Source organism: Bos taurus, chromosome 19 (assembly GCF_002263795.3).
Source record: "Bos taurus isolate L1 Dominette 01449 registration number 42190680 breed Hereford chromosome 19, ARS-UCD2.0, whole genome shotgun sequence".
Taxonomy (NCBI): domain Eukaryota; kingdom Metazoa; phylum Chordata; class Mammalia; order Artiodactyla; family Bovidae; genus Bos; species Bos taurus.
This window is the reverse complement of record NC_037346.1, coordinates 55,884,519-55,906,730: the sequence shown is the minus strand read 5'-3', so window position 1 is coordinate 55,906,730 and position 22,212 is coordinate 55,884,519. Positions and strand designations below refer to the sequence as shown.

Below are 22,212 nucleotides of genomic sequence, written 5' to 3'. Positions count from 1 at the left end.
GCCCTGGGGTTGGCCCTAAACCAGAGAAGAGGGGCTTAGAGGAGGTGGCAGAGTGTCCCGCAGGAATAGGATGCCGGGCACTTCTGTTCCATCCATCAGGTCTTGTTCTCACCTCGCCTCAACAAGCAGCCAGACTCAGGTGTTCCAGTTACTGAACAGAAGGTGGCGCTGCTGTCCTGGACAGAGGCAGACCGGGCGGGGCAGCCCTCTGTCCGGCTCCTCACCGCAGGGATGGGCCCCTAAAGCTCAAGTGCTTCCTCCATCTGTTTGCCCTTGGCCCACGAGCTTCCCTTTCGCCACCCTCCTTTGTCCTTGTTTTACCTCGGTTGCCCTGGAACTTTTCCCCTTGTTTATCTTTTTTCCCCACTCCCACTGTTCCTGTAGATAAAGGTATTTCCACTCAACCCACTGTCCCTGACACACACTCTCTTCCTCTGCAAACAAAACACGGGCACTGATGAGCTGGCACAGGTGAGCTGGAGCAGCCTGTGGGCAACTCACTGGGAGGCCCAGCCTCCCATTGCGGGGCGAGGCGCGCTGGTCCAGGCTTTGACCCGGGGAAGGAATCCTCCAAGCCCAAGGAGCAAACATCTGTCAAAACAAAATAGTGTTTCTGGGTCAAGAAGGTGACATTGGGTGGGGGAAAAAATTGTTCGAGCATTTTTTAAAAGGCGTGAACAACCCCAGTTCAGAAAAAGCATTACAGTAATCCTTCAAACCCCAGAAGTAGTGCAAAAATGAGGAATTCACAACCCAGAGCCAGTCTGGTGGGTTTGGAGTCGGAAGACCTGGGTTGAGTGCTGGCGTGGCTTCTGTCCAGTTGTGGGCCAACAGGCAAACTTCAACCACTTGGGGCACGTCTGAAGTCAGGGCTGTGATACCAGGCGGTGGTGGCAGCGATAGAGGAGAATGTGTAGGGATGTGTTCTTTCTCAGCCTAAGATGGAGTTTTAAGCAATGCTTGGCAGTCTGATTCCGCGTCCCCATCCTGGAGGTCAGAAGTTACTATAGTTTCTCAGTTCACAGCATCCTTGGTGTCACAGGAATTTTTCACAGAACTCCTAGGCCAAAAGAAATAACCTAACAGTTCTGTTCAGTAAGTATGTTCTCCAAACAATCAGCATCAGCGTCCTCATGATTTAGTGTGTTTCTGTTCGGCTGCTAACTCGTGACTGTAGACCTCCAGGCTCCTCTGTCCATGGGATTTCCCAGGCAAGGATACTGGAGTGGGTTGCTGTTTCTGTCTCCAGGAAATCTTCCCAACCCAGGGATTGAACCTGCGTCTCCTGCACTGGCAGTCAGGTTCTTTACCACGGAGCCACCTGGAAAGCCCCACAATTTAGTGTAGTCACATTGGAAAAACAACCCATAAATTAGTGTGGTATCAGACAAGATGTTGAGAAATTTTGTTTGCCTTGAAATTTGTAAATTTCACGGCCGCTTCCTAGGGTGCCTTGATGGACAGTTTGGCAGTGTGGCACCGCTGCGTTGGTGGGTACTCATAGAGTTTCAGAGCACTGGGGCTTGGTGGAGGCCTGGCTCAGTGGGCTGAGTGGGCTTCTGCCTTCAGTGGCCGCACGCACACACCTGAACTCCCTCAAGAAGGACCAGCGTCCTGGTCTCCAAGTGTTACTAATTGACCTGGAATTGAGATGAAGGATTTGCCTAGGGCAGAACTGACTCAGTAACTCACACTCTTCCTGTCCTCTCCAGCCGCTTCTCCCCAGCCCAGCATTATTAATGATCTTTGAAAATGTCAGAATCAAAGGTCTGGAGGCCGAAAGCAGCCCACAGAGCTCGTTTCCCAGGAGTTTGTTGACACCATTCTAGGAAGAACTTCAGGAGCCTGCCAGCATTCTCTTAGTGACCACGCACGGAAAGAGGCGCCAGCTTCCGCAGGATCCGTGCAGAGCAAAATGCTTTCCTCCCTGGGCTTTGGGTCTGTTGGCTGTACCTCCAGGGCTCTGGAATCAGAAAGGGAGATGCCAGACTTTTCACGAACAAGCAGCATAGGGTTCTAGTCATCCTGAAGGATACTCCAGAGACAGGTTGTGGGGGTGGCAGAGGAACCAGAGGCCTTTTGCAGCCAGCGGAGATGGGCCATTGTGTGCCTTTGCTTGGTGAGCTTCTGGGGAATCCACCCTTGGGGATTGTTGTACTGAGAATTCTTTTTCAGGATGGGAGAGCAAAGGTTATCTTGTTAGAGTTTAAATGTGGACCTCTTAGATGTCTTTGACATGGAAAGGGTCATATGGCACTTTTTCTGGTGGTTATCTTATCAGGGTTTTGTTTTTGTGCATATTTTGTTGTCAGACTATCATAATAGCAAGATTGAATATTTAATGAAAGGAAAAAATCACCTAATATCACGATCCTGACAGTGTAGCCGTTTTTATTCTTCTATCCAGTACTCTTGCCTGGAAAATCCCATGGACGGAGGAGCCTGGTAGGCTGCAGTCCATGGGGTCGCTAAGAGTCGGACACGACTGGTGACTTCACTTTCACTTTTCACTTTCAACGCATTGGAGAAGGAAATAGCAACCCACTCCAGTATTCTTGCCTGGAGAATCCCAGGGACAGGGGAGCCTGGTGGGCTGCTGTCTATGGGGTTGCACAGAGTTGGACACGACTGAAGCGACTTTGCCGCAGCAGTGTAACAGGGTTAACTATTTTGTATCCAGTTTTGTTCTCATTTGTATTATAAACATCTTCAGTGTTCCAGTAGTCTGGGTAATTCTATAATGTTGTTTTAGTCTGACTCTTGCGACCCCATGGACTGTAGTCCATCAGGCTGCTCTGTCCATGGGATTTCTCAGGCAAGAATACTGGAGTGGGTTGCCATTTCCTTCTCCAGGAAATGTTCCCAACCCAGGGATCGAACCTGCGTCTTCTGCACTGGCAGGTGGATTTTTTACCTCTGAGCCACCTGGGAAACATAATTATATAATAGCATGACATAAATGAAAAATTACACTTGAGAATTACAGGTGGGTTTTGTATCTCAATAAAACTACTTTAGGAAAGATTGTTTTTATAATTTTCTAAATACCTTCAACAAATGGAGAATGATGAAGAGGTTGAGATTCACCAACTTTTGTTCTAGTAGTAATGCCAGTCAGTAGCAGAACATTTTTTCACACCAATTCCCTTAGTCCTTCTCATATATTCAGCTAAGATAAAATCCAGAAATGGCACATCAGAATAGCAAGATATGAAAGTATTTTTGTAGTTGTTGACTAAAGTGTTGTATAGGCAATTTCTTTTCAGTGAGAGGCCCTGATGGACAGGAAATGTGCCATGCTCTTCACACAAGTCACAAGAAATAATTCATTCTTTAAAATGTAAGTTCTCATTGGAAGTCTGCGGGATTGTTCACCCAGTAAGGGAGGCCGGCTCAGTAGGCTTCGGGATCTGGTATTCCTTCTGTAAGCCCCAGGAGATCTCCAGGCTGAGGATGGGGCGGCAGCGCCCAGTGTGTGGGTGATTAGGTCTTCAGGACCTGCCCTTCCGTTCACGGAAACTCAGACATTACTCACTGGGACACCATGAATTCTTGAGCTGTTTCCCCTGATCATTATAGTTAAAAGATAATAGATCTGGCCGTCTTCTCCTTAAGTGGAGGGTGTAACACCTGTCTGCCTGTGACCTGCTCTGGAGTCATTCCTGGAGAGGAATTTCACCTCCTGGCTCTTTAATGTTGGGTGGCTCAGATAGTAAAGAATCTTGCCTGCAATCCAGGAGGAGACCCAAGTTCGACCCCTGGGTCAGGAAGATCCCCTGGAGAAGGGAATGGCTACCCACTCCAGTATTCTTGCCTGGAGAATCCCATGGACAGAGCAGCCTGGCTGTCTCTAGTTCATGGGGTCACAAATAGTTGGACATAACTGAACAACTAACACTTCCACTTTTTCCAGTGGTTGAACCAAGGGTTTCATAGAAATTGTGGCCATTCACAGCCTCCTAGTCTCAAGGGAGGAGGCAGGAAGTTGGGAAATGGTATTTCTAGGCTTTGCAGTCGGGCTGGAGTTTGAATTCCGACGTAGACATTTACGGGCAAGAAACTGCTTCATTGTATTTTGCGTCGGTTTGCTCCTCTGCAGTGGAGAGGATAGTCTGCCTTACGGGGCTGTTACGAGACTTGATGGACGTGTGTTAGCGTTTGGTGCCTTCTGTCTAGGGTGTGAGGAGCAGGGTGTGTGCTCGGTCCCTCCATCTTGGTTTTCACTTCCTGCCTGCCCCCGTGTTCTGCCTTCCAGATCCATGATCCTTTTAAGTACTGATTAGAAAAAAACAAGACAGTGTGACTCACCTAAGCGCAGAGAAGGAAATGGCCCTTGACCATTCCCGGCTTGTGAGCCATCTGGTCTTGTCTTCTGGCTGTTGTATTTGGCCTTTGAACTGTTGAAAATACCCAGGCCTATTTACCACCAGCATTGCCTTGTTCTCACCACAGTGAGTGGCCGTTTGGCCTTCTTTTGGGCTGCTCTTGAACAAGGCGGAGGTGGTCTTCACAGAGTAAGTGACAGAATTCACACACCAGGGAGAACCCACCCACCCCCGGCTAGGGTCTGCAAGTCCATCTGGGTGATGATCTGAGCAGCAGGCAGAGGGACAGAGGCAGGGCAGGCTGTGCAAATAGCTCTCTTGTCCAGATTGAAAAAAACTCAAGGTAGGTCCTTTGTCTCACCGCCTTCGGAAGGCAGCTTGGCCACATGTGTAGCCGAAACACCGCTGGGAGAAACGCGGTTGCTGGGAGTTGTGATCTCCTGCAAAGGGAAGAAGGACCATTACTGTCCCTCTCACTCCCTATCCTGGCAGTCCCACCGCTGCCAGCAGGGCCTTCTTGACTGCACTTGCCCCGCTCAGCTGAAGCGGAGACTCCCAGGAGCCCCACCCTGCCCCTGCGCGGTTCTGCATCCAAGTAGGAGCCGCTGCATGCCCGGCCCACCCGCCCGCCAGCCACGCAGGCCCCAGCAGACTTCCTTCCCTTCGGGGCCACATGCCACGGATTTCTAACCAAGGTGTGGCTGGGTGCCTCCTTCCCCAGTGAGGACGTAGCTTTTTGAAATTTATGTTGTAGAAGGGAAGCTGCCTGTCTTTAGGGATCCGGCACTTCCCACCTCTGTTCCTTGCTTCAGTCCATGTCCCTTGAGATGCTACTGTAGGATTCCTGGGTTTGACAGGATTTTACTCATTTGTATTAACATTGGGTTTCCCAGGTGGTTCAGTGGTAAAGAAGCCCCCCTCTGCATCTTCAAGTGTCTTGAATCAGATCTGTGGTTACGTTTGAAATAGTCAGCATAGTCTCCCCTTGGGAGGTGGCTCCAGCCAGAGCTTGCCTTCACATGGAGTCTGGGTGGTTCCACGTGACAGAGCCTTAGCGCCATGCGGAGCCATGGGGGCATTACTGAAGCCAGGATTTCAGAGAGACTATTCTTCTCCCCTCCCTGCCTTTGCTTCCATCTCCAAGGCCAGCCCTGAAGCTGGCTTAGTTTGTCTTGGCAGACGCCTGTTTAACCCTTTCCTGTAGAAACCTCTCTTTGTGGAGCTGAGCCTTCCCAGCAGTGAGCTGGGAGTGAAGGCAAGTCCATTGAATCCGAAACGGCCCCACCAGCTTCCGCCCATTTTTCTGATAAGTTGAGTGTTTCCATCCACGGGCAGGCAGCCTGCCATGGCAGTGGCCCAATCCTGACCATCAGGATACAACTGAAGGAAATGTGCTGGTGATGGGCTTTCTCTTGGGCTCTCCTGGGTGTGTAGGTAAAGCAACCCCTGCCAGGCGGCCCCCACGCAGCACTGGGTTCAGTGACTGCTGCTGAGTCTTGCGGTTCCTGCCTCTCAGTCCATGCCCCCAACACTGTCTGTCAGACCACAATGATTTTATTTTGGAGCTTGGAGCCATTTGGAATGGCTGCTTTCTGGGCATCCTGAAGTGACTCACGTGTCACAGAAAACCTCGTTTGTCCGTCAGCTTGAAGCCTTCAGGGGCCTTCTCGGGGCTTCCTTGGCTCTTGAAACAGCAGGATTGTCTGCCCACAAGTTCACAAGGCTGTCATGAGAACTAAATGAGATCTTTCACTGAAGTGCTTAGCATGATACCTAACGCTATTCCCCAAGACTGAGTTTTGTTCGGATCACGTGCCCAGTGTTTGGCCCATTGCCTGGTACGTAATAAATGCTTGATAAGTTATTTGTGGAATAAATAAATGAATTAACTTTACAATAATTCTTTTTTTGTGTATTCAAATCAGAAGCAACAAGGTAGACTTAAGGTGTTTTAAATTCAGTATTGGTGCGCGCCCCCGCCACACACACACCTTCCTGCCTACCCCGTATCAACCTTTATTGCAATTCTGCTCCTGTAGCTCCTTCACTGCCTTGCTTTCTGTTGAGTGCACACATTGAAACTACCTGTGGACTTTAACAGGTTTGGAGTCTGGGGGTTCAGCATTGCAGGTGATGTTTGCTTTGAAACCCTAAACTAGACTGAAGAAAAACTGACCACTGGCTGCTTAGGCGTGGGTGGTGGCGGGGAGGAGGGGCGGGGGTGTATGTGTGTGGAGGAGGGGAGGGTGTGTGTGTGTGTGTGTGTGTGTGTGTGTGTGTGTGTGTGGAGGAGGGGAGGGTGTGTGTGTGTGTGTGTGTGTGGAGGAGGGGAGGGTGTGTGTGTGTGTGTGGAGGAGGGGAGGGGTGGTGGGGAGGGGTGTGTGTGTGTGTGTGTGGAGGAGGGGAGGGTGTGTGTGTGTGTGTGTGGAGGAGGGGAGGGTGTGGGGGTGTGTGTGTGTGTGTGGAGGAGGGGAGGGTGTGGGTGTGTGTGTGTGTGTGTGGAGGAGGGGAGGGTGTGTGTGTGTGTGTGGAGGAGGGGAGGGTGTGTGTGTGTGGAGGAGGGGAGGGTGTGTGTGTGTGTGGAGGAGGGGAGGGAGTTTGTTGTGGTGTTGTGTGGAGGAGGGGAGGGTGTGTGTGTGTGGAGGAGGGGGAGGGTGTGTGTGTGTGGAGGAGGGGAGGGTGTGTGTGTGTGTGGAGGAGGGGAGGGAGTTTGTGTGTGTGTGTGTGGAGGAGGGGAGGGTGTGTGTGTGTGTGTGATGTGTGTGTGTGTGTGTGTGTGTGTGGTGGAGGGGAGGGTGTGTGTGTGTGTGTGGAGGAGGGGAGGGTGTGTGTGTGTGTGTGTGGAGGAGGGAGTTGTGTGTGTGTGTGTGTGTGTGTGTGTGTGTGTGGAGGAGGGGAGGGTGGGTGTGTGTGAGATCAGTGTTTGAGCACCTGTTGTGGGCCGGGCACCGACTGTTGCAGGTGCTGGGAACACAATGGTATATAAGACAGAGCACAGAACAGGGCAGTTGTCCTCTCGTTGGCCAGGTGGGGGTGGGGTGGAGGCCTGCTTCCTTCCCTGGTGCAGGGGAGGAGGCCGACATGGCCAGCAGAGCATGCCTGGGGCCTCAGGCCACAGTGAGGGTTCTTTTTGAGTGGGATCTCTGCTCATGGAGTGCAATGTCACCAGGGCTTTGTAACTGCTCGGGAGCCCCAGGTCTGAGAGGACAGAAGATTTGGGAGGCTTTGTTTCTCTGATCTGCCTCCCCAGCTGCCCCCTACTTTTAAGATGCAGCGTTTCATCATCGGCCAGAAAACCTAGTCTGGAACATTCTTTCCCCTGGAGCGGGGCGCGGCTGTCCTTTGCCCTCTGCTCAGAGGGTTTTCTCTGTGCCTAGTGCTCCTGAACGTGGGGAGAAAAGGCAGAGTTTAGATGTGGTGGAATCCAGCTGCCAACTTGCCTTGTCTCAGGTTGGACCCCAGAGCTTCAAGTGCACTTTGTGGGGCTGGCTCTCGGAAGGGTTGATGAAGTGTTGGCTGTAAACCTCCATCCTCGCCACCAGGAGCTGTGGCTCCTCTGCTGAGTAAACCCTCCAGCTCACGTGGCCGCACGTCCCGCGTCATGGAGCCATGTTGTTTTCACTTCCTTCCTCTGCTCTGGTCACGGTTTTGCTGGTGGCTGGAGTTTTATATTCTCTGCAGAGGAAACCACATCTCAGATTCTGTAATTCCTAAAAATGCGGCCCCTGTCACAGGGCTGTTAGATTCTTCCAAGTCTCAGACACGATTAACTGCAAAACCAAAATTGTTAGGTTCAGATCACAGCCCTCCAGGGACGGCCCCAGCCCACGGCAGCCGCCTCACACCCTGGTCAGAGGGACTTAAGCCCTGGGAGAATAGGGGGTGCAGACGGTCTGAAGAAGAGGCGTCAGGGTTCTCCTTCCTCCTTTCTCACTTGGCTTCGTGGGATGATACGGATTTTGTTTTGCTTTGTTTTTCCTGTGTCTTAACAGGACTTGAACTGGAGGGCAGAAACCAGGTTTGCCTGGTCTTTCCCCCAGGAACTGCTATGTGCGACGCGGTCCCAGGCAGGACACCCTGTCTCCACCTTCCTGAGGAACTGGGTGAAAAGCGCCCGCCGGGGTGTCTGAGGGGGCGTGTGCTGTCACGTCCAGGAGACCTGGACTCATGCCTCCCGGCTGATGCAGACAGTCATCTGTCTGATAACTGGATCTCTAGGCTGAGTTCATTTCTGTGGCCAACGGAATATCCACCTGGAGGCCAGGGAGGGTGGATTCGACAAGTCAAGGCAGGCTTCCTGTGAGCCTTCTGAAACCCTGCTGTGGGGGAAGGAAAGGAACAGTGGGTTTTTGTTACTTTTTGCTCTTGTCCTCTCCTCCCCTCCTGCCTCTTTAAGGATATACCGAGTCTCTCTCTAGCAAGTTTTGTCAAACCGGTTTCTTGAACTGCTGGCAGTTTAACACGTGAACCTTCCTTGAGTCTCCGAAGGAGATAGCCCTGTTAAATACTTCATCAGTTGTTTTTTCTAACACCATGGCTGGCTTCCAAGATAACTATCCTGGGCATTTTGTTCGTTTTTGCGCTGAGTTCCTGGTATCTGAGGCGTGACTGTCCCATGGGTCTTTGTGTTTAATGCGGAGCCCCGTCCTCGCCCTCAGAGCAGCTTCATTGGATGAAAGTTGCCTCGATGGACTGTTGAGCATAAGTGGTTCTAAAAAGCGTCTCTGGGGTATTTGACGCCTGTCCTCAGTGGTCTCACCGGACACCCTGACTCTCCTTCCTTGCTGGACTTTCTTCAGCATCCCTTAATGTCCTGCAGCCAACTCCATTCCAAGAACATATGTTGCCGTGGCTCCAGGTCCTTGTGGGGTGTAGTCCAGCCCTTTTCAGGCTCAGGTTGGGGCAGCGGGGGTTCAGGCTCCTTTCGGATCTGGAAGCACTTGGGTCGTCAGCTTTCTTCAGGGGCACCTTGGTACCAGGCCACATGCCCAGGAGCTCAGCAGACCCACAGCCCACTTGTCCACGTCAGAGGGCAGAGGAATTCCCTGCTGAAGCGTAACAAGGTGTGGCCACCAGGAGGCACAGAGTCCCATTGTTGGATTCTCCGGGGCCTTAGGAATCACACAGGCGCCTGTGACGCAAGTGGGGGATCTGAACAAGCACAGACTCCAAAGCCTCGCCGTAGTCTGTGGCTCCCAGCCTGCGGAGGCTCAGTTAGGTGTTTGGCTTTTAGGGTTGTCTCAAGGCAGGAGAATCTTTGCTTGCGGTTGGGTCCCTGCGCTTGCAGATAATGTGGAGCTGGATTCCAGCTGGGAAGGGGCGAGGGTGCAGAACTTCTTTCTGGGGGGTGCTGGTTTGGAATTAAATAAAAGGCCACAGTTTCATGGGACTTGAGGTGCACGCCGTGAGAGTAGAAAAGCAGAGACTAGTTGTCATATTGAAACCAACTACCAGGTTAATTTGGGGAAGGGAGCATGTATAGAAAGATAAATCTGGGGGAAAATGAGGAGCCAGGTCAAAAAAGGAAAACCTGAAGATAGTAGAAAAAAGATTTCCTCTCTGTGATTTTGCCCCATCATCTCTTTTTCTCCCCAAGATGTGACTAAATAAAGCTCAGATAAGCCAGCCCAGGCCCTTGTGAAACGCAGGAATCTCCGTCTCTGCCCACCCGCTCCACCTCCCATCACCGGGCAAAGGCAGGCCCAGGAGCCTCACCCCTTTTAATCTCACGAGGAGCTTGTGGTGTGAACAGGTCCTTTCTCCTTTGAAGAGACTCCTCACTTGTTTGGTGACTAACTTCCTGTGCCCCCGGAGCAGACAGCAGAATTCCCACGTGGCTGGCTTGCCTCCTTCCTTGCTGCTCTGCATTTTGGCCTCCAAAGGGCCCAGGGCAGCGCTTTGGGAAAGAGCCCTAGGAGGCCTTTGAAGAGTTAGTGCATCAGGCTTGTGGGACCAGCCAGGTGGCCCCAGAGGGGAGGTAGGATGTGGCCAAGTGATGTTTTCCCACAGTGAGCACCAGGACAGCTGTCCCCTGGAGGGAGAATTAGGACCTTTATAGCCCAGCGTGCCACACACTTCAGCATGGGTTCCCCCAGAGTCACAGCTACAAAGGGATCGTTGTGGGGCCCGCCGAGACCCGCTGTCTGTGGAGGGGCTGATTGATGACCAACCTGAATTTGGCTCGGCAGCCCTCTGGGGGTGCCTCTGCTTTTTGCCCACCTGATTGGCAGGGGGCGGGTGACTGGGGGCAGTGGTTGCTAAGCAGCCTGGCCTGGACGTTATGCCCGTCCAGGTCGAATGAATAGCTGCAGTGTTCCAAAGAATGAGGGAGTTTTGGCCTATCCTAGGGACTTTTTGGAGAAGGGGGTTAAGAACTGCTGTTCTAGTCTTAGAGCCTGGGGGGTGGGGGGTTGGTGGCCTCCCTGTGCCTGCCTTCTGAGACGTCACCTTGGTGTCAAGTCGCATCGTATGAGTGGGATACACAGCGCTGCCCAGCCGCCTCCACGTGCCCGTCGGGTCCACGATTGTTACTGTCTTATCTCCTCCCTCACTGATCAAAGGGAGGGGACACAAGATCCAGCCTCGTGAGCACAGCTTCTGCCACTGTGATCATTACCACGTCATGGCACCTGAGACCCCGACCTGTGTTGAGGGACTCGGTTTCTCCAGAAATGGGGAGAACAGCTATGTTTTTACGTTTGTAAAACGTAAAACAAACATTATGCGTTTGGGGCAGCAGAAGCAAGGAAAGTAGGTGCCTAGCCATGTGACCGTGGCCAGAACTGGATTTTCTTCACTACAACACGTGGCACATGGGGCTCTTAGTTCCCCAACCAGGGATTGAACCTGTGCGCCCTGCATTGGAACGACTGCATCAGCAGGGAAGCCTTTACCTGAGCAGTGAGATCCGGAGTGGTCTGATGAGAAACCTTTGCCCCTAGGGCTCTGTATACCTCCAGAACAGAGGACACGGCGTGGTAGTGGGTTCTGGGGGCAGGGGCTCGCATAAAGGATCAGAGAGAGCTTTCTTTGGAGAGACCGAGCTAGTGTGAAGAAAACCAGCAGGTGAGCTGGGAGACGGAGCCAGGCCGCCTTGCGCTGGGCTGTCCTGAGGGCGGTGTGTGACTCCCTGATGGTCTGCTGCCTGCCTGCCCCCAGTTCCATGAACTGCCCCCTTGTGATAAGGCCTCCCTTTTTTGCTGAAGCTGAAAGTGAGAAAAATCTCTTGGGAGGAGATAGCCTTTTGCGTTTTGGTCTTGAGATTCTCTAGCCACCTCTTGTTTCCTGGGCACCAGGCGGGGTGCTGTGTGCTGGGGCAGCTGGCCAGGCCCGGGGGAGCCGTGGGCAGGGTCCAGGTTTGCAGGTGATGGCTGGCTGGCTGCTGGTTGCTCTCCTTGGCATTGGGGGTGCTGTCACTGCTGGAGGCCATGGAGGAGACACTGAAGCAGGTGGCTGGAGCATCCCGGCTGCTCTGATGAAGGAAGAAGGGATATTCGGAGGTTCAGGGGTCTCAGGAACCCCAAAGTGTCAGCTCGCTCTCTAAGTTCTTTGCAATGCTTCTACCTTTTCTCCTTCCTAAAAAATCCTGAGTGGTGTCAGTAAGGAGAGTGACTCTGGGTCGGGAGCCGCACACTTACTCCTTGTGTTTTCCTTTTTCCTTGCAGGATAACCCGGAAGTAGAAAAACGAGATCCCCAGGAATTAGTTGGTGAGTACCCTGGGGTGGAAGGTGCCAGGGACAGGTCTCTGAGCCTCACCCAGAGCCAGCTGGCTTCCAGCCACGCAGGTGGTTTCTCTCTGCTTCCACCGAGGCAGCAGCTCAGCTGCGAGCCTGTCTCTGGACTCTGACTCTCAGGGCCTTTGGCATTTCCTAAGATGTCTGCGTGAGACACCCAGAGAACAATTCTTTGAAAACCGTATTTATGGTGCGTTTCAGGGAGCTTTGGTCAGTTGCCAGTGTCGTCAAGAGGGACTCGGGCCCCTCCAGCTGGGAGCTTGTTCTCCTTGTGCTCTGCGCCTGGCCTCCGGCCTTGGACCCCCCGAGCCTCTCCACTGGCATATTCACGGGCTCAGGGCGCAAACATGTGGCCTCTGCTGGCATGCTGCTCTGTCCCCGGGAGGGAGCATGCCTCCCAGCCCTGGAGCCTGGGGCCCTTTGTGTAACTGGCCAGGGCGGTTACGGTTCTGGAATGCGGCCCGCGTGTCATCCCAGCCCCGTGTTAGCCCAGCCTCTTCAGCCTTTCAGGAGGTCTCTCGACTCCTTTCATTTCTGCCATGGACTTTGTCAGGGCTCCCCCGAGGCCTGGCCCAGCCTCACGTTGTCGGGGGTTGGCCCTCCCCCTCCGTGGCGAGACTGCCCGTCTCTTCCCGCCCACTCAATCCTCACAAAGCGGGGTTCCTGCTCCCCTCGCCCAGATGGCGCCTTTGCGGCTCACTCGCCCTGCCCGGGTGAGCCCCAGGCTGGAAATGTTGTATCCAGCAGCCCCTCCAACCTGTCCTTTTTCTGGACAGGATGCCTTCACCAGGAATGGCAGGTGGGGACCCATCCTGGTTATCGTGACTGAAAGACCTAAGCATCATTCGTTACGTTTGTCTCCTGAGGGAAAGACTGGGTAGGACCTTGACCACATGGAGAAGCCCAGATGCTCAGCGGGATTCTGCCCTTCAGCCCCGGGTTTTCTGATGAATGGGGTATGAGTCTTTCCTATTAAAAAAAAACCCAAATTTTCCTAAAACCAAAGAGCCTGATCTTGGGAAAATGGTGCCATAGAGGCAGTGCAGTTGGCTTCACAGGCAGAGGGAGCAGAGCAAGCCCCCTGGGAAACCCGTGGCCTTCCCCGAGCAGGCGGTCCACGGGCCGGCCCTGGACTGAAGCCTCAGCCTCGCTGTCACGGCAGGACGGAGTGGGGGCGGAGCCGCCCCCAGGAACGCAGCCAGGCAGCGCTCTCGGCTCCTACTAGCGGCGCTCGCTTGGCAGGAATGTGTGTGGGCTTCAGCCACCTCGGCCCTAAACTCGTCGATAAACAGCTTTGACTTTGCCTCTCCTTGTCACCGTTTGAAAGCAGCTTTGTGAGGGGCAGCTTACATAGAGTGGAACCCCCGCCACAGTCCTGACGAAGATGTCTCTGTGACTGTAGAGTGTTCCCCGTGCCATCCCCTTGCACACGTTTCCTCCGCTGGCCTCAGGCAGGCAGTGATCTCTTTTCTTCACTATAGTTTTGTCTCTTTAGAGTTTCTCATACATCTTCGGCTGGGTAATTCTTTGCTGTGGCGGCCTGGCCTGTGCGTCGTACAGTGTTTTAGCAGCATCCTTGGTCTCTGCCCACCACCAGAGGCCAATAGCAGTCTCCACTCCCTGCCAGATACAACAACGAAAAATGACACTGCTGCTGCTAAGTCGCTTCAGTCGTGTCCGACTCTGTGTGACCCCACAGACGGCAGCCCACCAGGCTCCCCCGTCCCTGGGATTCTCCAGGCAAGAACACTGGAGTGGGTTGCCATTTCCTTCTCCAATGCATGAAAGTGAAAAGTGAAAGTGAAGTCACTCAGTCGTGCCCGACTCTTAGCGACCCCATGGACTGCAGCCCACCAGGCTCCTCCATCCATGGGATTTTCCAGGCAAGAGTACTGGAGTGGGGTGCCATTGCCTTCTCCGAAAAATGATTCTGGACATTGCCACATGTCAACTTGGAGGCAAAATTGCCCCTGCCCAAGAACCATTAATACAGATGGACTCCTTGTTTGTTTGTTTTGTCTGGCTTATTCATTTCCCATAATGTTCTTGAGACCCTTCCATGTTTTTGAGCATATCCATAGTTTTTTTTTTTTTTTTTGATTGGTAATATTATTTCATTGTGGGGTTACACCACAGTTTCTTGAATCCATTCTCCCATAGAAAACATGGGTGAAACTTGAAGCCTCCTAGTTTGGATTCCTGTTCCCATTTCTCACTGAGGAGGGGGTGGATGACTTGCAGAGTGGCTTCCGCTCATGGCGCCCTGGGTGTCCCCCTTTTGCCTGGGCCCAGTGCCTTCCGTCCTTGCCTCTGGATGGAGGACTCAGGTTGCTCCGCTGGTGTGGACAGCGTTTTCACTTGTGTAGACAGGCCCAGGTTTAGTGGAGCAAAGCGGAGCAGAGAAGCTGGCTAAGGGCTCTCCAGCGCTGTAGCTGCTTGACAGGTGAGTGGACACCCAGTCCTCCCCTCCAGGTGCCCCGTGGGCGGTCCTGGAGCAGTGGCCCTGGGGCGGTCATCCACTTGAGTTCTCTGTGTCTCTGATGAGGCAGAGACACTCCGCTGCCTCCTGCTTCCAGCCCCACAGCACCCACCAGGCGTGCCTTGACTCCCGCCGTTACACACGCCCCGCTGACGAGCCACGCCTGTGCAGATCCATGCCTGGCAGCTGTGGATACCTGTGCTGCTTTGTGAGGTGGGCGTGCACCCAGGGTGAATCACGCTGACGGCAGGCTTCTCAGAGCCTGAGTACAGTGCCCGCCCAGAACACCCCAGCAGACCCAGAGCAGCCACAGACCTGGGCTGCCCCCGAGGGCCTGGACACACGTCTCGGTGTGTTTCCAGGGAGGTTGATTTGAGGCAGCTGTGGCGGCTCCAGCAGCCCTATGTGTGGGTCTGATGTCTTCTGCTTCAGATGCATTCTGAGACTTAGGAAGGACAGAGTTGCAGGAAGATTGCTCCTGAAATCTGCAAGAGAAACTTGTACCGCGTTTTCTGAATGTGTGCCTTCATTCGCCATTGTTCCAGAGAGGAACTCTCTGTTCCCAGCCCAGTCCCAGCCCACGAGCTTGGGAGGACTCTCCCCTCCCTGTCACTCTGTCCGCTTGGGTGGGTGGGTTGCTAATGGCAACAGCGGCACGCCCTGTTTTTCCAAAAGGCTTTCCTGGCAAATGCCAAAGGGCGCTCTTTGTCTCTCTGTCACGTGCACACACACTCTCCCCACCCAGGGGAGCCGTCTCCCCCTGCTGTGCACCCAGAGCCTGCCCTGGCCTTCCTGGCTTTTGGTGCTGATGCTTATGAAACGCGAGAGCCAGCACAGCCCAGGCAGTCCCACTCTCAGCTAGCCTCTGCAGCCTGCTTGAGCCTCCAGCTTAGAACGCCTGCCTCTCCCAGGGCTGGGAGGAAGGAGGAAGTTGGGATGAGACCAGGGTGTCACCCTTGCTTCAGGAGGCAGGAGACGGAAGGGGCTGAGCAAAGAGAAGCACACGGCCCCATGGTGGAGCGTGCTCCCAGACCGCACTGGTGTCTCGGTCCACAGCAGGATGACACGCCGACACCCTGCTCTGGGGCACATCCAGGGAGGCTCCTCCGACAGTGAGAATCGGCACGTGTAGCCTTGCTGGGAGATGGTCCCTGGGCTCGAGCTCCAGCCTCAGTGTGTGCAGGCTCGTTTGGCAGCAGCTGAGAAGTGAAGCTCAAAGCAGAAATCAAAGCACCTTATCTGCTAAGAAAATATTAATCCAGCCCCAGGAGAGAAGGGAAAGGCTCACCCGGCCGTCCACTGGTAGTCTAGGCGGCCATTTAGGGGCTGAGAGAGTCACGCCAGGGCTGGCACATGTCGGTGCCCAGTGGGTACTTGCTGGGTGTTAGTGGTGCTGGGTTGTCCATTCTTTGCCTTCATCCTGCCCCACCCTGCTCCGCCTGCTGTTTGCTCATTGCATAGTCCTTTTCTTGAGCGAATGCCTTGAAAAGCACAGACAGAATCTTACAACAAGCAGCACATTGTCTGGGTGATCCAGAGCACGACTCTGCAGTTGCCAGGGTGGCTGGAGGCAGCAGGGAGGGGAATGAAGGGAGAGAGAAACGGGTGGGCAGGGCACATCGCCAAGGGAATTGTCCCTTGGGAGCTGTGGGTCTTCACTTCAGAATCAGGCCTGTTGTTCCCAGGAATGAAGTGGACCGAGTGAGGGTTGATTGATTTACTGCTGAAGGACCCGAAGCTAATAACCAGCAGGTCGTTTTGTATTGAATAGATGTCATTTATGTACAAAGCAGTTTTGAATGCTGAGTCCCGAAGCCCAGGGAACCCTGAGCTTCTGGTGGACCCTGGGTAGCAGAGCCTGAGACGGAAGGACAGCACCAAGCAGCTCTGAGTCCCCAGGATCCTGGGAGGGTGTTTCAGGGGCAGAGCCCGTGGGAGGCAGAGCCTTGTGCGCATGTCTTCCCAGCCCTGAGCTCACGACTTCACATTGGTAGCTTGAAATTGATTGGCCATGACGGGAGAATTTACACCAGAGAAAGGGGCAGATGGCTGCGGGTCGTGGGTCTGCCCCTCCCACCTCCCAGCACCACAGTCACCAGCACCCCAGGACACAGTCCTTCCTCTGGGCCTGGCTGTGATATGGCCGCTCGCGCCCTCTGCCTGAACTTCTTTCCCCACTGCACCTACTGGCTCCTTCAGGTCATTTAAGTTCAACTCAGATGCACCCTCAGAGAGCCACTCTGCATGCCCTGTTTTACCATTTTGTAGTGTGTGATCCCTCCTTGAAAACACTTTATGTACCTTTCTTGTCTTGAAGGGTTTTTTATTGTCCATGTCAGGCCCCCACCCTGACCCTCCCGCGCACCCACAGAACTCCTCTGTTCTCTCTGCAGCCTCCTTTTCTGAAAGAGTCCGGAACATGTCACCTGATGAGATCAAGATCCCTCCAGAGCCCCCTGGCCGGTGCTCAAACCACTTACAGGTACGTGCACGCTCAGCTGCTGAGGCCCGTGCAGACTGGGCGGGTGTCTGGCTGGGTCTGACTTTAAGCGGCTTCTGGAAAAGAAACAGCCCAAGTGGGAAGGAGCCTGCAGTCCTGGTGACCTCACTTAGGCCGCTCCCAGGAGCCGGCGCCCTACCCCCGGCTGCCTCTGCAGCCTCAGCTGGGCCCCCGCCTGCCCCGGGACACTGCCAGCAGAGCAAACAACATGCCTGTTCTGGGCACCCTTGAGCCCAGGGAATGTCTCCGAAGGAACTTGGCTAAGAACCTGAGGGGTCATCAGAATGTTCAAGAAACAAGTAGGAATGCAAATGCTGCTGCTAAGTCGCTTCAGTCGTGTCAGACTCTGTGTGACCCCATAGACAGCAGCCCATCAGGCTCCACCGTCCCTGGGATTCTCCAGGCAAGAACACTGGAGTGGGTTGCCATTGCCTTCTCCGCAAATGCACACGCGTGTAAATGCATGCGCTTCAGTCCTCTTTTTCCTGAAATGGCGGTTCACTGGCTTCCTGTCTGATGATCCCTGACTTGCGGAGATGGAGTGTGGAGTGCGCTCACCTCGGGAGCAGGCCCTCGGGGAACAGCTGGCCTTACTCTTCCCTGTCAGCCTCAGTGGCGGTTTCTCCTTGTCCCTCTGCGTGTTCCCCTTTGACGGGGACCTTGTGACAGTAGGGCAGACACCCACGGCTGCCCCCGAGCGGGGCCTCTGGCTACGCCGCTAGCGCTCGCACACGCTGACGGACGGATGACTGATGGGGCTGGGGCTGGGCATGCGGCGACCTGGGTGGGTGCCGAGCGGGGCTGGGCTGCCGCACACAGTCCCTTCTCTTCCTGGAAACCCCTTCCCTTGGCTGAGTCGTCTCCCCACCACCACCACATACCACCCCACCCCCGGCCCCGTGCCACTCACGCTCCAGGCAACAAGCCGCAGCCTAAGGACAGTCCAGCAGTCACCAGGCAGAGATAGCCAGCCCCAGCCTTGAATATCAAAATGTCTCTCCTTTTTAGATCCTGCTAGTGGCAGAAACCATGACACTGAGCAAAGGTTTTAGTTCCCCTGAGATAGGAGAACCCACCTGACGGCCGAGGGCACACAGAGAACTCATCTGTAAGATACAGCAGTGCCCCCACCTGCCAAGCCTTCCGGGAAGGCCTGCCTCCATCACCTGCAGAGCGAGGACACAGAGGCATGCGCTCGGCTTCTCTCTGCCTGGCAAACATGTTACAGACCTCTGTCTCCAGCTCAGTGCTTCCCCTGGGCAGTCTTGACTCCTGACAGGAGTGGGTCTCCTTTCCTGACGTTCCAGAGGACCTCGCTCAGGCCCTGCCCCCCCGCCCACCTCCTCTTGCAGGTGAAGAGCACCCCAAGTGGTTTCTTCCTGGACAGTCTGTGTTTAGCTGCCACTAGTTGGGGAGGCTGCCAAGAGACCCTGCCCTGGGCCAGCGCCAGCCTCGCTGGGTAAGCCTGCTCCTCCTCCGAGGTGGCCCGGCCCTGAGGCTTGGGTTCCTGGGGCCTCTTCAACTCCCCGGGCAGCCCTGACGCCATCTGTTGCTGGCATCGTCTCTGTGGGCCTCAGGACACCTGTGACACTGGCCTGGACCCTGCCAGGTGGTTCTCTGGTTTCCCATTGAGCCAGAGAACAGAGCTTGAGGGGAGACTGGATGAGAAACTGGCTCTTGACCCCCAGCAGTGCCTCTTGGTAAAGTGAAAAGGACTGGCCAGCTGTGAGCCTCCCCTCAGAGGACACTGGGGAGGCTTGTGACACCTCTCCTGCCTTCCCAGGTCTCCTGCTGGGTCTTAACCCCATGTTAAAATTAAAATCCAGCATTCAGCCCCCACCTGTCAACACTAACTCTTGAAGCTCCTCTTCAGATGATTCAGTAGCTGATCCCCAAGTGGGGTTTGTTCACTGTCTTCTCCATGGCTTCTCTAGCTCCAGCTTCTTATTCCTCCCGCTGCTGACCACCCAGAGGGGATCAGGAGAAAGCACAGCGAAAGCAGACTGGTCTCTGTCTGTCTCGTCTGCACTGGGTGGAGGAAGACCGTCTGGCCGGAGCAGGGCTTCACGTGGCTCCCCCAGGTCCTCGTGTCCACAGCACATGACCACAGGCTGGGATCGTGAGGGGTTCCGTCACCATCGTCTTTTTGTCCCCCTTCTGTAGGACAAGATCCAGAAGCTGTATGAGCGGAAGATAAAGGAGGGGATGGACATGAACTACATTATCCAGAGGAAGAAGGAATTTCGGAATCCCAGGTGAGTTTTCTGTGAGCCAGCAGGGGGACGGTGGGAGGGGTGATGTTGGACTGGGGACAGGAATGCCCCCAGAGAGGTGCAGGGAGAGGCCCTGCTCAGATCCCAGCTGAGCCCAAAGGGACTGTCACCCGGACTGCGTTAACCTCGCTGAGGCTTCGTCTGCCGTTGAAGAGCCAGGCAGCAGGTGCGGAGGGGAAGCTGCGAGACGTGGGCTGGTGGTTCTGCCTGGGCTCTCATTCCCTCCTCCTGGAGTGCGTGATCTGAGGCCTTAGTGTCCTCAGCTGTGCGAGGAGGGGATTGTCTAGATGGTCACCCCAGGTCCTCCTACCTCTAGAAAGTTGTTGACTCTGTATGCAGGTTTGACAAACAGACCTGTGTCTCGGTCTCACTCTGTCCAGTGTTCAAGCAAGTGACACACCCAGGAAAGAGCCTCGTGTGCCGATTGGCGAGAGCTGCCCTTGCCCCTGTGGGCCTAAATGGGGAGGCCCCAACCCAGCCCCACAGGCTGAAGGTCTGATGTCCAGTTGAAACCTCATCTTGACACCATACTCGCTCTGGCCACTGGCCCCAGTCCCTCTCTGTGGAAGGTTGGAAGGCCAGAAGTGACTTTTAATGTCACGTCAGTGGACATTTGCCCTCCTGTTTGGAAACTTGTTTAGAATAGTTCAACTGGGCTAAAGACTTGGTCTGCACGCAAGTGCTAAATGGCTCTGACCTCCTGGAATCCGGTGCTACGCAGGGCCTCGGGCTCAGGCCCGCTCAGCACCCTGTGGTCTTCTTTTTTCAGCATCTATGAGAAGCTCATCCAGTTCTGTGCGATTGACGAACTCGGCACCAACTATCCAAAGGTACGTGCCACCTGCAGAGGCGGCGGGTGAGGGAAGGGGACCCAGGGCCCTGCGCCCTCTCCACTGGCTTCAACCTGGAGCCACTGAAAGGTCCGTGTGGCACGCTGCCAGCAGAGGAGAGCTGTCCCCCTCTCCCTTGTTTGAACCCGGGGCCTCTGCTGGTTGGACTCGCCGTGCCGCGTAGATCAGCCGTCCACAGTGCTTTTCTGCCCTCACTTTCCTAAGGAGGGTTGGCTGGAGACGGGATAGCATCTGAGCCTCCCTGCCCTTGAAGGCCAGAGACTCCAGGCCAGGAAGATCCATGGAAAGACTTGGGGAGAAGCATGTGGTTTCTGAGTCATTTCCATTTATTGGCCCTTTCTGCAACTTTGACGGAGAAGGCAATGGCACCCCACTCCGGTACTCTTGCCTGGAAAATCCCATGGACGGAGGAGCCTGGTGGGTTGCAGTCCATGGGGTCACTAGGAGTCGGACACGACTGAGCGACTTCACTTTCACTTTTCACTTTCATGCATTGGAGGAGGAAATGGCAACCCACTCCAGTGTTCTTGCCTGGAGAATCCCAGGGACGGGGGAGCCTGGTGGGCTGCTGTCTCTGGGGTCGCACAGTTGGACACGACAAGCGAGTTAGCAGCAGCAGCAGCAACTTTGAACTTTTCTTTTTCAGGATATGTTTGACCCCCACGGCTGGTCTGAAGACTCCTACTATGAGGCATTAGGTGGGTAGCCGTTCATCTGCCTGCTCACCCATCCATCTGTCCCTCCAGTCATTAGGCAACACAGGTTTCAGGGTCTTCTCCGTGTTCGGCCATGTCTGAGGAGCTGACTATGCAGCCTTGAACCATCCAGACCCCCATCCCTGACTTAAGAAGCTTACAACACAGCGAAGAAGACAGGATCAAAGGAGTGATTCCAGCAATAACGAGTGGAGTGATGAAGATGCAGGCTGGGCCACCTAACCAGGGGCCAGGGGAGGGTGGGCAGCCTTGTGCAGGACACTGTCCGAACAAGGTCTGAAGGTGCACAGAGGCTGGCCCAGCAGGTGTGGGCAGGTCCCAGGCAGGGGGCCGGCGGAAGTGCAGCTCTGTGCAGGGGCCCGGCTGGGAGAACTGGGAGGAGTTTCAAGGGGCCCACTCCCTCGGGTGCCAGGTCCCAAAGCAGCGGCCTGTGGACCACCAGATCTGGCCCGTGGTGTGTGGTGTTGGCCCCTGTAAGTTCTGTCTTGCTTTAATTTGAATTTAGTGCTAGTGTTTTATCTAAAAATCCAGAGACTTCTCTGGTGGTCAAGTGCTTAAGACTCCACACCTCCACTCTAGGGGGCTCAAGTTTGATTCCCTGGTCAAGGTACTAAGATCCCACGTGCTGTGCAGCCAGGCCAGAAAAGAAACAGTGCAAATCTAAGATCCCGGTTGCTGAGGAGGTGGTTACCCTAGGCCAGCATTCCCCCGTGGCTGGAGCCCAGGAGCAGCTCACCCCTCCAGACGGTGCGCAGCCCCAGCATCGGGGCCTTTGGACTGTGAGGCCCAGCTTCGTGCTGGCTGAGGGCTGGCTCGTGACTGCCCATCACAAAGCGATGCTGCAAGCAGGAGCCCCGGGAGAGCGGCAGGCAGCTGTCTGGGCTGCTTTGGCCCGAATTACCTTCTTGTTTAATCCGCTGCTCTGTGACTACCTGTCCTGTCTTCATAGCCAAAGCCCAGAAGATTGAAATGGACAAGTTGGAAAAGGCCAAAAAGGAGCGAACCAAAGTAAGTGATGGGTGGACGTCCTGATGAAGGGGGCAGCTGTCTGAGGCGCATGGGTCCTGCAGGCTGAGCCAGGGGGCTTCCCTTACCCCCACCCCCCACCGCTGGTTCATCACCCGGCGACACTGTGAGCAGCCTTAGATGTGCTGGATTTTAAGCCTCCATGACTCAGCTTGAAGACGCTTCCCAGGCTGCTTCCACTTGGTTTCTCGGGACTTAATGTTGGCTGCATTATGTCCCCTCCCCCGACACACACCCTTATAGCTGCCGAGCCCTGGGGGCTTTCTCCCTTTGGGCCCATCGGCAGTCTCCTCAGCCTAAACGGAGGA

The 22,212-nt window shown here is 54.7% G+C and overlaps 1 protein-coding gene across 5 annotated transcripts in view; it reads left to right on the top strand.

Annotated features, from left to right (window-relative positions):
- The window catches only part of SAP30BP (SAP30 binding protein), a 34,090-nt gene that overhangs the window by 9,193 nt on the left and 2,685 nt on the right, over window positions 1-22,212 (top strand). For all 5 annotated transcript variants that reach the window (NM_001075627.2, XM_059877975.1, XM_059877974.1 and 2 more), the window contains 6 exon segments: window positions 11,990-12,032; window positions 16,932-17,020; window positions 19,202-19,293; window positions 20,081-20,141; window positions 20,809-20,860; window positions 21,828-21,886. In NM_001075627.2, the coding sequence (NP_001069095.1) occupies window positions 11,990-12,032; window positions 16,932-17,020; window positions 19,202-19,293; window positions 20,081-20,141; window positions 20,809-20,860; window positions 21,828-21,886 (396 nt within the window).